Below are 16597 nucleotides of genomic sequence, written 5' to 3'. Positions count from 1 at the left end.
CAGTACACAAATGCAAATAAATAAATTAATATTTTTTATCGATGCACTTGATTCAGGAAGCAAGAAATTCAGCAGTTCATTTAGAAAAATGGTTCTAAATTGCTTTCCATCTCCTAATATAGATTGTATCAACACTGTTTTTTTTTCTAGAATGCATTTTATATATATTCTATGTATATATATTTTTTTCTAGAATTTCAAATGTCAATATAGTTTATTGTATCTGTTAGTAATACTTTATAGGTAACTGCTGGAAAGTGTTTGTTATATAATAATACATTTCATTATTTTTATTTGTACTGTACATGGATCTCTTCTCCACAAGCAACCACTGAAAATGGTCCTTAAACTCAGTTAGATAATCTGTTAATCAGAGCACAAATAGGTGAGTAAATAAATGAATAGATAAATAAATAAATAAATACAATTGCCTTTTACCAATATCAAAAGAGGTATGCATTTCCTAAAAAGGCAGTATTAAAGGGAGTGGCATTGTACAACTGTACTCCATCTGCAATATGCAGTTCATACTGTCAGGGGAAATGGTAAGTAAAAAAAATAATTGCTGGCTTATGCTTACAACACACAGCTCATTACTCCAGTGGAAAATGGAAGGGAGAGATCATTGGTGGCTGACTTAGCACCTATGGGCCATTATTATTTTTCCTTCTTAGTCTATGAAGGTTAGATTGGAAGAGTCTTACAAACAGGAAGAGGTCAACATGTGATGCTGTACAGAGTATGACTGATGCAGCTCTAGTGTGTGTGTGTGTGTGTGTGTGTGTGTGTGTGTGTGTGTGTGTGTGTGTGTGTGTGTGTACATATGTGTAAATGCCCTACCTTCTATCTTCATTCACATTGCTAATACTTTATATTAAATATGTATGTTGATTTTAGTAGTGTTAAGTGTAATGCTCTCATGAAATATTTCTTACAAAGAATGACATGTCACTGATTTTGAGTGAGGATGTAATACAGTGAAAAGGCATGCAAGTGTTTGTTTTTTCTTATCCTTTCTGCACTTACTTGCCAGAGAACATAAAACATGCTTAAGTGACATGAACATTTTCATTTAGGTTTATATTCCAAAATAAGTACAGCGTGTTGCCCAGTAAGAGAGATATAAAATTACACACTTCATTAATGTCATGAACTCTTGCTTGAACCAATTAAGAAATATTTTGATTCATTCATTTATTGATCATTTAATATCAAGTTCTTCCTGTAGAGATGAGATCCAGAAAACAGACTTGCAAATTGAAAAGTGGTAGTAAAGCTTATCAGATCAAAGAAATACTGTACTAAATAAAGTATTGTATTAACTTTAATATACAAGTTAAAAAACATTGAATTGCAGCCTGTTGATGGAAATCTCTGACATAGTTCCAGGCGCATTAATGATGTCAAAACTGTTTTTCATATTTTAATAATGCAGGAAAAATGCAAGCCTTTTATTAGGTCTTTCCTTCAGTTAAGTGCCAATGTTTTAAAACTCAGATTTCTTTTCACAAATCCATCTATAAAGCCGTGAACAGTGTTCGTCATTCCATTTACCGTCAGCATGAAGGTGAGCACAGTCTTCTCTATCTCCGAATTCGTGCCAGTAATAGTCATCTGGCTGACCTAGTATCCAGAATCTAGAAACAACAAAAAGGGAAAAAAAACATTTTTGGATAATTTCACTTATTTAATACTGAAAACATATTTTTACACATAATTAATTGAAACATAGTAAGCATTCTATTGGTTCAAATAAGTTAACAAATTTGCTGGGTAAATAATTATTTATTTATGAACATGCACAGAATATAAGCAGTGGACAATTGCAAGTACTTGGTATATTATGACCTGTAATGATAGGGAACCATAATGGTTTTGCTTTGCCTGCTTAAAATGGCTTCATGTTATAAATGGGAATATCTGGAATTTGAGTTCTACAAGAGACTAAGTTTGAATATTGTATTGTGTAAAATACTTTTCTCTTGCCGTACACCTTGCTTAATATAATAGACCAAAAGGTCACTGTGCATCAGGGAAAGGGTTTTCCCTGAGGCTACATTGTTTATAAAGAGATTTTTTACTGTTATTATTGTTATTAATTTATTAATCAGGGATATTTTCAAAAGCAGCCACTCTAATTTGAACAGATAGACAAAAGCGTGAATATATTTTCCCAATGTAGTCTTCTTATAACAGAATATGAGAGAAAACTGGGAGGGTGAAGACCTGCCAGACACATTACATTGTCTTAAGTAAGTTTCATAAAAAGACAAGTTAATGTCCTCTGGGGTTATATTCAGCCAGATATGAAAGAAGTATAACCAAATAAAGGCTACATGCATGATTGTTTATTTATCTAGTCTTAGCAACAAAAGTCAAAGCAATGACATGCTAAAAGGAACTTTATTCTATGTTTGGATAGCATGGTTGAACCCTAAAATTCATTTTGCAGGATATATTAGGAAATATAGAGACCCTAGTACATTTGAACATTTGTTTGACTAGGCATATGATCAAAATGAAATATGAGTTCTGATGAGTGGTTATCAGAATGGACTTGGTCATTTATCTTTCCACTGTATTTATCCCTAAAATGACATTGATGAGACACTTGGCCCACAATAGGCCATGTGATTTCTGAGGAGCATATCAGAACCATTGTGTTATACACATGCATTCATTCCAAAAGTTATAATATTTTTAATAAGAATCTCTGGGGCTAAGTATAAAATATGGGATTTACTTGTCTCAGCTCTTCAATTCTCCTCTGAATCAGAGCTTTCAAAGTGATATGATTGACTGGTAGTAAAGTATTTAATACTAATTTAATAAATGAAGAACCAGGACAAAAAAAAATCCAGAATTGAAGCCAAAAAGGGGGAAAAGTACTAAGAGAAAAGTTTTTCTGCTAACATGACATGGGAACCAGAATTTGAAATCATTCAAGCTTACTAATTTATTACTATTTATTTACTATTTATTATTATTATTATTATTATTATTATTGCTATTTATTGCCTTACTTGTTAATGCTCTTTACTAATACATAATAACCCTTAATCTGCTCCTGCGTCTACCCTTAACCCTTCATCTTAACTTAGAAAAATCTTTTACATAAAGCTACTATTATTCAGACAAAGTATGTCTGAATAGTGGTGGGTGATGGTGAATGGCTTGCAAAAGGCAGCTGTATCTTTCAAGGTGGCTGGACATCCAGGCAGTCTACAAAGCTACAGGCACCTAACTCAGGCATTGTATGTCTGCTGTTAGCACAATTGTACATGCAGGCATAAAAGGGACATATGGGTATACCAAAACTTAATGCTTTCTTGTGTTAACTAGGGAGACTAAAACTCTAAATCATGTGAGAATGGCAAAAGTAAAAAGGCAATTCATCAACAAAACTAAGTGAAGAATTTTCATTTCTTCATTTGTTTTTAAATTTATTGTAACAGTCTGTGTCCATTTTAATTAAGTTCTTTCAGCCTCTAGTCAGTAATGCACTTTGTCATTTAAGTGGCCTAGCTGCGAAAATGAAACCTTGGTTTCTCTCTTGTAAGAGGAGTGAGTCAGGCTAGTTAGAGTTGTGATTGCTTTAAGGCCTTTCAACTGTAAGGTTATGGGTCTGGAGAATGCTCTCACTCTTTCATTCTGTTCTTGATTTATTCTTAAACCTGGACTACTTCTTTTTGTTTGTCACTCACAGTAGCATAGTTTGGGTAAGGCAAGAGCTGTAACTGCCACAGGTGCTAAGTGTTGGGTAATGTGATCAGCTGATCCTGATCTTTCTTTAGTGAAATATCGGCTTTTTAAAGCAGGTATTGCATTTGTGGTCAAATCTGAATCCTGTAGTGCTCTGAGTAGTCTAAACTGTAGCAACTGTTTGCTACATTGCAGCCAGCAGTTTGCTACAGTTTAAAAGTAAAAAAAAATGTATATATTTTTATAAAACTAGGACCTGAGTGCTGTAGCACTCTGTGCAGGCAGGTTATAAAACGGTAGCAAAACAAACAAAATGGAGCCAAAGCTTAACTACAAAGACATTTACTGGGTGCTTCCTGGTACCTCGGTCACTGCCTTCAAGGGAATAATTACACAAAATTTCTCAGTCTCCTTTATACAAAAATTAACCTCAATTAACACTTCATCTAACTAAAGACAAAAAAAACACCTCACCATGAAGTGCCAAGCACCTACCCATGGTTAAATACATATGAAAAAAAAAATGCAAAAATACATAAACAATAAATTCAATACACAATGCATATAACAATTTTCAAAATCAAATGTCATATATTAAAATTTACTTCTTGATTCAAACCACTTGGATGTAATGTTCCAAAACTGATAATAAACGTAGTTTCCATTTGCAACAATTTTTTGTACATAATCATCTCCCTGATTGCAAAGAGGTTTGGCCAAAACGCTAAAGAAAAAATTGGCATCAGAGCCACCATGCACTAGATGGAAATGCTGGGCCACAAGGTTTTCCAATCTAACATTCCTTATATCCCTCATATGTTCCATTACACATAGCCTAAGTATAACTTACAGAGGCTTGAGAGTTGATCGCCTACCTGCTTTTGATTTCATGGAAGAAGAGGCGGACCTGTTGGAGGAATGGAAAATCATTTCCTTGGCATGTACCCTTGGCTGGCTCAACGTTTTAGTGAAAAGAAACCTGAGTTGCATGAAAAGGTACAGCGTGATATCTTGCATTTGCAAACGGTTCTTATAAAAGCAACCTCAGGGGATGTGTTTCTTAATAAAATGAAGGAAATCAAAACACAAGTCAGCAAGGCAGAGGGGGATGTTGTTAATCATAAGAGAGGAAAACTTGACTAGGACATTAAAGATTATAAAAACAATTTAGTTTTTTCCTGGCAATGTACATCCAAGAGAGGGAGGGCCAATAGAAATCAAGCCAAGGGGAAATCTCGCTTATCGCAAGATTCCTCGGTTTCATCTGAGACTGTTTCCAGCGGTAAGAAGAGCATCTCTTTTGAGAATTTAAACATGGAGACTAGAACCAATGGAACAACGATCCAGTCCCCAGCAATCCAAAGGGCATGGGTGAAGGTGGAAGGGCAGCAACAGCAAGAAATGGAAAAGGAATTAACTGCAGATTTGGGAAGTTCAGTTTGTGTTGGGTTTATGGACTTCAGTAATGATTTTTTTCGGCAGGTATGTGGGAAATAGCTAGTGTATCCCAAGCAATGGTAATGACTTTAATATTATAAATGTATCTGATTTGAATATCAACAAAGACATTGAGACTATTACTTAAAGGGGCAAAGTTTGTTCCAAACTGTTTTCCAAGTCTGGCAGACCTTTTTTTAGAGGTTGGCCATTTTTGTAGAAAGTTGCATTTGAAGGATATTTTTTTACAATAAGACATCACATGAAAGTGGGGTTATTTCTGAAAATGAGGATTCACTGTTGGAAATGTCTTTGCATGAAAATGAGCTGGTGGACATTTATTGTGATGAGCAAAATGTGGGTGTTAATGTGGTTAATGGGGAATGTTTTGTAACTGGATATGGCAAATTGAATGTACCTCATGTTCGGTATGTTAGTACTTTTTTTCCTCCAAGATTGTCTGTAGCTATCAACACCTTTGAGAGTGTTTTGTGCAAACAGATAGAATGTGAATATTTCAGGTTTGTTAAAAAGAACAAGGTTTATAATTTAAATAGAGGTGAATAAGTAGCTCTTCAAAGACTATGTGAGGCAAACAAGAATTATGTCTTCACTCAAGCTGACAAGGGGGTAATCGATCATTTTATCTAGAGAGAGAGGTATAATAAAATTGCTGAAGAGTTGTTAAATGATAATATGGTTTATGAAAGGTTGAAAGATAATCCTATGGCCCATTACAATCCCCTTTTGTTGGAACTGTTAGAGTGAGGAGAAAGACTGGGTTTATCTCCTCATCTGATGTTAGAAAACTACGTTTAAAGAACTCCAAAGATGCTAAGTTTTTCATCATACCCAAGGTCCATAAAAATTTGGAGAACCCATAAGGGAGACCGATTGTGTCAGGAGTAGGAACATATTTAGAGAATGTAGGTACATTCTTGGATGCCCTGTTAAAAGTTTATTTGTCAAAAATTGCTTCTCACATTAAGAATGGTAAGGAATTTTTTGAGTTGGTTGGTGGAATGAAGTGGGGAAATAATTTTCATTGGGCTTGTGTGAATGTTAAGGCTTTATACACTAGCATCAGCAATGTTTGAGGTTTGCAAGCAGTAGGTAAAATGATGGGTGAAGGCCCTCAAATGAGTTTTTTGCTTCAGCTCTTGGGGTTCTCCCTCACACATAATTGTTTCAGATTTGAGAAACAGGTATTTTTTCAGAAGGAAGGGACAGTCATGGGGGCATCTTATGCCCCATCATAAGCTGTGAATTTTATGTGTTATTTGAGAAAATGTTGATAACACCAATTTTTATTCTTGATTTGTAGTAGTGTACAAGCGTTTTATAGATGATCTAATATTTGCTTGTAAGGGTGAGCTGGATGAATTTCAGGAGTTCATGGAGAGATTGCATCAAAACACCTGTGGGTTAAAGTTCACTTATTGAACACACAGGGAGACTATGCAATTTCTTGATGTTGATTTTTTTTTATTGGAAAGAATAGGGAGGGGCATTTTAGGCCTTTTTTCAAACAGACTGCTGCTAATATTTTTTTGCCAGTAGCATGCATCCCCCACATCTTTTGAATTTGTTACCATATGGGAAATATAAGAGTATTTTTAATAACACATTTGACAAGGTCATATTGGAGGAGGAATTTGAGAAGTTTAGGAACAGGTTGGTGAGCAGAGGATATACTGAGGATGTATTAGGAAAAGCAGAAATGAAGATAAAGGGGGTCCCCACAGTGACAGGTACTTATTTGAGGTGATCTGAAGATAACATTGGGGTTTGGTCTGGTAGGAATATGGAAGATAGTGACGATAGACTTACTTTTGTCAACAAGTTTTCTCCTTTTTCAGAGATTTTGAAGGGGTTAGTTTAGAGATTTTGGTCTATTGTCTGTCAGGATGAGAGTTTAAATGGTTTATTCCCTAGTAGGGTGACATTTTCACATAGCAGGTTTTCAAATTTAAAGGAGTTGCTTAATATGAGAAAACCACAGGTTGATGGGATTTGTTTAGGATATTTTTCATGTGGAAAATATAAAGTCTGCATCAGGGTTAAGAATTTAAATGGTAGTATAATTAATAGAAGAAAGTATAAAGCTTTGGGCAACTTTAATTGTTGCTCATGTGGAGTGGTATATATTATAGGGTGTGGGTGTACACTGACTAGGGGTATGTTGGGCAAACTAAAAGGATGGTTAAGGGATGTGTAATGGAACATATGGGGGATATAAGTAATGTTAGATCGGAAAACCCTGTGGCCTCAGCATTTACATCTAGTGCATGGTGGCTCTGATGCCAGTTTTTTCTTTATTGTTTTGCCCAATCTTCTTTGCAATCAGGGAGATGATTATGTACAAAAATTGTTGCAAATCAAAGCAGTTTTGGAATAGTTACATCCAAGTGGTTTGAATCAAGAAGTAAATTTTAATATATGATATTTGATTTTGAAAAATGTTATATGCATTGTGTTTATGTATTTTTGCATTTTGTCATATGCATAACATAGGCCAGACACCCCAGGTACAATTCCACATGTCATTGTACATGTATGCTGGAGGTGTGCACATCCCAGACACTGTTCATATCATGGACTAAGGAACACATACATGACAAGTAATGACCAGCATTAGCCACATGCAATAGTCACCCAGGTCACTGGCTGGTGAATACAATACCCACTTTTGTGGGCAACTCCAGACACTACAGGCCTGAGCCACAATGCAGACCATGTCATGTGACCTGATGCCAAGGTATACCCATCACCTAGCCTTGTATAGCTGTCTAGTCCCATCAGCCACAACACACCCATGAAGCAGTGCACACATGCATGTCAGTACTGGCACCCGTGTCTGTGTGTGTGGTGTATGATGCATATGACCACATTCACACTCACTACAACCACCATTGGCATACTGAAGCATGCTGTCTGATGTCAGACACCTCCACATACCCTTTGCACATATAACCTCCATATGACCCCTGTGGTGCATGTGATACTTGCACAGTACTGTGTTGTGGCAATCCCACAAGTGATGAGTTGTATTCCTGGCCCTGCCAAGTGTGGCAATGTGTGTGTGTCCCTGTGAGAGTGTGGCTGTGTTGACACTGACACCTGTTCATGTGGGCAGGCACAGGTACTACACCTACCACATAGCTACCATATCCCTGTTGCATATGTCACCCAGCATCATATATACGTTCTGAAGGCTCCCCAACATATAACCTATGTGGTGCATCCAATAACTGCATGGACATGTGATAGCACAGCATGGTCATCGGGGGTTTGATACCCTGTACTGGTAGGTGTGTGACACAAGCATGCATAGGTTTTACTCTCCCACCCCTCCCTGGCTTTTCTGTGCCTCTGTCTGCCTTTCTTACTCCCTCTCTGGTGGATGTGAAGACTTACACCTGCTTTGCTTAGGCAGCAGGATGTGTATTTTAAGTGATGCTCAGGATCAGCTGATGGTCTCTGCATGAATTGCAGCCCTCCTCTAACTGATTGCATGCGGAATAGTTGTGGTAACATTCCCATAGCCAATTGTATGGAAACACACACCAATATCTAGGAACATCATGTTGCTGTTGGGCTTTTCATTCACTGTGAGCAGGAACTCGATCTGTTGTTTGGCAAACAGCATCTCAGATGGATTGGGGTGTACCTCTAACAACATACACTGTGGAAACAGGCCAACACACAGGACAGGGATGTGCCTGACCTGACTACAGACTGTAAGTGCTGCTATACTGCATTTCGAGTAATGTTGATTTAACAGGGTGTGTGTGGATATGGCTGTCCTAAATGTTTACATACCTGCCATGTTAGTGCTATGTTTATGAGGGAACACCTGTCTGTAGGGCCATCTGCAGACTGGCCAGTGTGTGGTGCCTTTTGTTTCAGGTGTTATCTACAGAGCACCTATGAACTGCAGAAGGTAGTGTGAGGATTGCAGTCTGTAGATGGCGACAGCTGTGAGAGTTACTGACGTCATATCCCTCATAGGACATATAGTGCAACAAACCCTGTTACAACAGAGAAATGTATGAGGTTATCACAGCAACATGTCAATATTGGCCCTCTGCATGTGCCTACAGCCACAACCCTGACAACCTTTGTACATATGTCATGCAGTAAGGGGTGCATATGTTCTGTACACCATAATTACTGACATCCTCTCTGATAACAAGCCAGTGAGATATCAGACTGATACACATGTAATGTATAGTGGGGGTTATATTTGATGACATAACCTGGACATTCTGTGGTTGTGTGTACAGTACTAAGGTCTGTGTACTTATGGTGATTGTCGGCAGTGTGTGTATTGTTAATATGTACCTTGGCCTGTGTACAGACTGTGGCAGGTGTCATTGTTCTTGTTCTATTTGATGTTACATGCTGCTCCACTGTATGTTAACCTATTGGCTTACATGTTTGTAGGGCCATACATGCACATGTCCCATACCACAGACAGGCAGTGGACCACACTGTGTAGCAGCCCAGTATATGTAGGGTGAGTGCGTGGGTGGCACATATGAGGTTGGTGTTGAACAAATAGTTCATATACTGTAATAATACACTAGCATGCTATATGTAGCTGTGGCTGTGTTCACATTGGTTGTGGTGATGCACCTACATACAGGTGTATGTCACTCTGTGCTGTGGCATGCTTGTAGAGCCTGCTATCTATGTGCAGGTACATGTGCATTCCCACATAGAAAATGTGGGCCAGTGTTGAGCTGGTCTGCCTGTAGCCTGCACAGTGCTTTGTTACATGCCTAGCAGCCTAGTGTACTTAACCAGTGAGATGTAATGTCCAGTTACTTGCCAGATTTACTGCTGCTGGGCCACCATGGCAGTCATGTATGTCAGACAGAGCAGTGGGATGCTGTACAGATGTATGTCAATATTTAGTGGGAGGTATGTGGCCATGGCACCCCCTTACCAGTGGTTATTATGTGGCAGGACAGACAGGGATATGTGAATGCATAACCTACGGGGGCGAATGTATACCAGTTGTTACGTGTTATACCCATCTATGTGGCTGTTAACATCCACATTGTCAGGACTGGTCCACATGCCTTGTACTATGGGGCTATGTGTATACCTCTGGACTGCCCAGAGTGTGTCAGACTGTCCACATATATTGGCCATTATCTCTGCTGTAGTCCACAGGAGCATTACGTGCTAGCAGTGGTACTGTACTATGATGTCCTTAGGATATCTGTCAGTAGCCAATGGTGCACATGTTGAAAGCAGATGTGACCTCCCACACACCCCATGTCTGTGAAGACAATCCCTATTACAGTAGCAATACTCTACAGGTATAACTGCTATACATACCTGACATCCCCTTGCACTATGACTTGGGGTCTACAGGGGCTGAGGTAGGGGTACACTCCATGTTCAAGACATAAGGCGATGATATATGTACATATACTTATCCAGATATCTATATAGCCATACAGATATACATATCGACATACATAGAAAGATATGTATATGTACATAGATATACAAATAAACACCAAGATATATACATATGCAGAGCAATATATGTCTACACATATACAGATAGGGATACTTATGCACATATACATATAGATGTCTACATATATTTTGACAGTAGTAGGTATATCAGAATTGATATGCATGTGCATATAGTTATTGATATCTACATATGTACCAACATAACTAGACATATCTGTACACATAGGATGTGCATAGGTATATAGCTATATATACATATATCTATATATACATATATGTATATCTATGTATACATATATCTATATATATATATCTAAATATATATATATATATATATATATATATATATATATATATATATATATATAGATATATATATATATATATATCCACATATGTATATGGGAGCACTACAGTATTCTGAAAGCCCAAAGTCATGAAGACCATCAGGGGGGATCTGCCCTAAGGTATATGAATGTACATTATCATACAATCCACCTTGGTTAAATGCAGGCCTACTGCCACCTGCCATACAGACTGTTCTGTTTGTCAGTGTGCTTCTGATGGTGTCAGTTGTGCCTTGTTATGTAAGAGCTACATCCCATTGTGTAAAGTGAGGTCTTTACCCCCTAGGGATTGTCTACAGAGTGTAGATAGAGGCTGCTGAACTATACACCTGCATTACTTACTGTTGAATGTTTGGTATCCTGTGGGCCATTCGGTCTGTAATATTGTACTACTTGATGGCCTTGGCCTGGACAGCAACATTTGTTAACTTTTCCAGACTACTGTATTATTAAAGCTGTTTCACAGTTGCATTACTCAGTTTATATGGCTGTCCATGTCTAAACAGCTATATGACATGGCATATGCAATTGTAATAGTACCCAAATAAAGCTTTCCCATTTATGCACACCTGTGCGTGGTGTTATATCAATTGATCTCTCTGTGGGTATATGTTGCAGGCAATGAATGTCATTTCTATGGGTGGTTCATACAGTCTCCAGTTGGTAAGGTGGTAAATGTGGGAATAGTGGCTGTTCCATATTGTGTGCACGTACTACATATGTAACTTACTCTACATATCCCTGCGTGTGTATGTGCAGTTACATGTATCTCTCTCTCTCTCTCTATATATATATATATATATATATATATATATATATATATATATATATATATATAGATGAAATGATAGGAAATATCACAAAAGCGCTTATGTTTTTGTGTTTTTAACAATAAATGTTTTTTGGTTGAATGTAAGACTGGTGCAGTTTTGCTTTTTCTACATCACTACCAAATGGCCTACAGTCCTCTGTTGAAGGCCTGTGTCTCATCCGTACTGCCAATGTATGTTATGTCATGGACTCCCAAACAACAACATAACAGTCCACAGAACCCAAATGCAAGGCCATGTGGACAAATCCCAGTAACAGTAACATGTCCACCATGTCCTACTGCATGAACTGTAGACCAACACCGAATTACTGCTAGGATGAGGTGATAAGTATAGGGAACTTATCAGATAATGTTTGCATAATGTTTGGAAGAGGATAGAATAATAAGGGGCGGGAAGAGCATGGGCGGCATTGGGTGTGTGAAGTCCGAAACTCAGCCGTGTGCACCAACTATCCCTGCCTGAACACAGGAATGGGTGGCTACAAACCTGCTCATAAACCAGAATGTGAAAGGGTAATGTCCAGAATTATGACCCCTGCCTCTTGGTAACCTGTGTGAATCTGTACAGCTGAGAGGTATGGCCACAGCAGGATATAGCCATACTGTTACGTCAATGGATGTACAAGCATGGAATCCTCAGCCACCACTGTACCAAGCTGCTGAACCATTTGGACAGACCCAGCAGTAAGTGTCTGCAGCTTTCCCTCCAGAATGGCATAATTGTGCAAGAATATATAGGCTGCTAACCACAATGCCAGACACAGCTGCATTCACCCTGTGTTCCCCAGGACATTACTGCAAGCAAATATGTATACCTGACAGTACCTGATGACATAAAACATCACTGTGTAAAACAGTACATATGTCTGAATATCTCTGCTAACATCAAGACCATGTAGCAGAAGCAGCACAGACACAATTACCTACTATAACCCACTATCCTTTGTCCATTTTGACCCCATAATGTCAACTGATCTACAGATATCCCACAGAAACAGGTTGCTAGCTGTAGGTGTAGAACAGAAAAGCCTGCACTGGAGTACAACCTACCTGGAATGGATTCACACATTCAATATAGAAGGTCATACTGGGCATGTTCCACACTTGGCAACAACAGTGGACTATACATATCTGACAGTCACAGATGTTTGTGCACACACTCCTCAGTACACATCAGTCATGCTTTGCACACACATTGGATAGCAATACACACATATATCCAAGGATAACACACTATAATAGGCTAAAATTACACATACATAGATGTGTGGAAGAGAATGATAAAAAGTGACAAAGACCCTCCCATCATGAGGCCTGACCCATCCAGCACACATCCAATTGGCTAAAACTACATGATGTGCAAATGTCAATCACTATAGAAATTTGCCTCTGGTATCCCTTAGGATTAAAGTGTATGTGGTGCTTGTGCTAACCGTGTAACATGACTGTACAAGTCAGTAGTCATCTAGCAGTTTTATACACATACCTGTGGACTATAAACCTGTGTGTGCCTGAGTGTTGTGTGTCTGCTTCCAGATGAATGGGTTATGGCCCATGCACACACACTGCACTCCCCATTGCCCTACTATGGCAAGCCTGCTGATGTCTTTACCTTGAAATACACCTTTGGGGAAAAAATAACTCTATAAGCTCTGTGGCACATGCTATAACTGCATAATGCTATAGTGTGATGTACTAGTTAGGTAGGAGTCAATGATCTTGAAGCCATTCACACTCACTACAATTTCAAATGCCCTACTTTGGCAGGGCTGCTGATGTCATTCACTTTGAAATACACCTTTGGGAAAATAGTAGCCCAGTAATCTCCGTGGTGCATCCTATAACTGTGTAATGCTGTAGTGTGATATACTAGTTAGGTAGGAGTTATATTCCCTGACATGGCAACTGTAGAACTTTGTGACTGTTTATCTGTGTAGGGATCAATACTTTTGAGGCCATTCACAGTCACAACAACTTCCATTGCCCTACTTTGGCAAAGCTGTTGGTGTCATTCACTTTGAAATACACCTTTGGGGAAGGACTAGCCCAGTAAGCTTTGTGGTGTGTGCTATAACTGCATAATGCTGTAGTGTGATGTACACGTTAAATAGGAGTTATAATCCCAGACATGGCAACTATGAGTCTTGGTGTGTTTGTGTATGTGCGCGCGCATTTGTCATATGTTTCCTCTGTGGAGGTAGCTGTGAGTGTGTAACAACAGGATTCATTGTAGAGTGGGCTTTGCAAATTTCTTATATGGTGGGCCTATTATATGTCACAATGTCCACCTTACAAGGATAACAGATGTCAAACAGCAGAGAGGCTGGGGTAGACAATCCATCCCCCTACATGTGACATCATGGCTCGGGGAACAATATAGGCAACCCTTTTATTACCCAGAGAACACTCTCCACCCATGTCTCATACACAAACGCACTCGGCTAGGCAACAACCACTATGTTGGTAGTTCCTTGCATATTGCCCACAGATAGTAACCATGGAGTGATTGCAGTGGACTACATTGGACATGGTGCACCCTGTCCCATCCCTACAATAGACAAATCATTGCACACAGTTCTCCTTCACTATGCTCTCCACTGGATGCCTGCAACAACTGTAGAGCCAGCAAATGTAACCCACAAAGGACATACCATGCCTTATACACATGCCCTATATGGACAGATGCCACTGACACCAGGGAATACCTGTATCATGCTGTCAATGTAGGTGCAGGGTCAACCTGGTGTTCATTGCCAGTTCACAAGACAAAACTCTCAGTAGAAAAACCAAGTGGTGGGCTCTGGAACCCATGTGTCCATCATAATGGCATTACTTCCATCACCAGCTATTGGCCACACTAATATACATGTTTTGCATTACACAACACACACTATGATGGTTTTCGTCTTGTCATTCAGTGCTAATCTGCACAGTTGACAGGTATGGCCCACTGCCCACAGAGACAGACACTATTGATCATAGCAGTTGTTCAGCTGGACATCATTACAACAACACCTAATGGCACATATAAATCATTCAACATCATCTATCCCATTATTATGGACCAAGTACTACATTCAATTACATGCATATATACTTCACATACCTGTTGTGGGAATGCTGTCTCTTCTGGATAGTTTGCTGCATGGATGGCTGGATCGATGTGTTTTTTTTTTGTTGTGTTTGTTTTTTTTTGGGGGGGGGGGTTAACTCCCTCTCTCTCTCTTTCTCAGTCTCTCTCCACTAAATGGATTGACCTGCTTTGAATGGACTGCAGCATGGATTTTGCAGGTGATGCACATGATCAGATGATGGCCTCTGCACCAATCAGTGTCCACCACTTGCTACCTGCATGCAGCATGCTGTGAAGTACTTCCAATTACCACTGTCATGGCGTGGTCCCTTTACCTTTCCTGTATGGAGGACATCCTTCCTTTGTGCGGGCAGCAGTGTTACAGACAGCAGGTAGCAATACTTCTTACAAGAGAACTTGCAGACTCAGGCCAGCTACATATTTGTATAAGGTTCCAGACATACAGACAGTGTGAGTAGTGTTGTTATATGCATTGTATAGCAGCAGTGTTACAGGGTTTGTGCACACATACTAGTTTAACATGGAATGCAGTCTGTCTGCGTAGCTCTCAACTGTGGGCTTATCCACATGATAAAACAGCAAACATGTGGTAAAAGTGCCCAAAATGTAACTAGTAATTCAAAATTAGGCACCGGAGACCAGTAGTTCAAACACAGCAAAAGGAACACACATCCACAAATAACATAAACGCTGATAAAAACACTTCCCCTTATGTTTTTGTCTCATAGAACCTCATCAGATGGGTTCCCTTATGTTTTCGTCTCATAGCCCATATGATGAAATTCTATGAGATGAAAACGTAAGGGGACCCATCTGATGAAGTTCTATGAGATGAAAACATAACGGGAAGTGTTTTTATCAGCATTTATGTTATCTGTAGATGTGTGTTCCTTTTGCTGTGTTTGAACATTAAATCACTTGTGTGTTGGAACTGCTGGTTTCCAGTGCCTATCCACATGATGGCCAGAGGTGTGCCTGTTATGTTTTGTCTGTCCACCACACAGGTCTTGTGTCAGATATATCACTGGCATTGTGTGTGTAGAGTGCTATCAGTACAAGGCTACATCCATTTGTATTTCTGACTTCATATTCCTGACTAAGGGTATGTTGCAGACTATCCTGTAACACCAGCAACTGTCTCAATGTATAACAACACTATTTCACATATGGCCCTGTGTTCTGGCCTTTGTCCTATATACACCAGGCTTTGTCCATATGACATGCAGTAAGGGAGTGTTATGTAGTGGCCTGGGATTATGTTGTACTGCAATTCCTGCTGTCATTCCAGTGCTGTTGTGGCCCCCACACATATTGTGGGTTAGGGTCCATATATATGTGGGCTTCAGCTGCACAAAACATGTGTGATCTTCTGCAGTTCAGAGGTCAGTGTATGTAACAGTGTTATATGCCCCTGTAAGTCAGTCTATGGGGGAGGGGTATGCACCATATATAACCTAGGCTGTTACAACATGTGAGTGATATCAGTAGTAATCCGCCTTAAGGTATATGGCTGTACATTTCCATACATTTAACCTGGGGAACATTGGTGGCCTAATGCTTACTGCTATACAGACTGTTCTGTTTGTCAGTGTGATTGTGATGTTTTCAGTTAAACATTATGTAACAGATACATCCTCATTGTGGCAACTTAATTCTTTTCCCCTAGGGGTTGAGTATAGATTGTAATTT

The 16597-nt window shown here is 39.0% G+C and overlaps 1 protein-coding gene across 3 annotated transcripts in view; it reads right to left on the bottom strand.

The window, feature by feature from the left end:
- Positions 1-1306: 1306 nt before the first annotated feature.
- Positions 1307-16597, bottom strand: part of LOC122806528 (C-type lectin domain family 10 member A-like) — a 305649-nt gene continuing 290358 nt past the window's right edge. For all 3 annotated transcript variants that reach the window (XM_044077028.1, XM_044077030.1, XM_044077029.1), the window contains one exon: positions 1307-1637. In XM_044077028.1, coding sequence (XP_043932963.1) covers positions 1487-1637 — 151 coding nt within the window. In that variant the 3' untranslated portion in view covers positions 1307-1486. The remainder of the gene's footprint in view (positions 1638-16597) is intronic.

This window comes from Protopterus annectens, chromosome 7.part0, assembly GCF_019279795.1.
Source record: "Protopterus annectens isolate FY-2018-M chromosome 7.part0, PAN1.0, whole genome shotgun sequence".
In the NCBI taxonomy this organism is placed as follows: domain Eukaryota; kingdom Metazoa; phylum Chordata; order Ceratodontiformes; family Protopteridae; genus Protopterus; species Protopterus annectens.
This window is presented reverse-complemented; position numbering and strand designations above follow the sequence as displayed.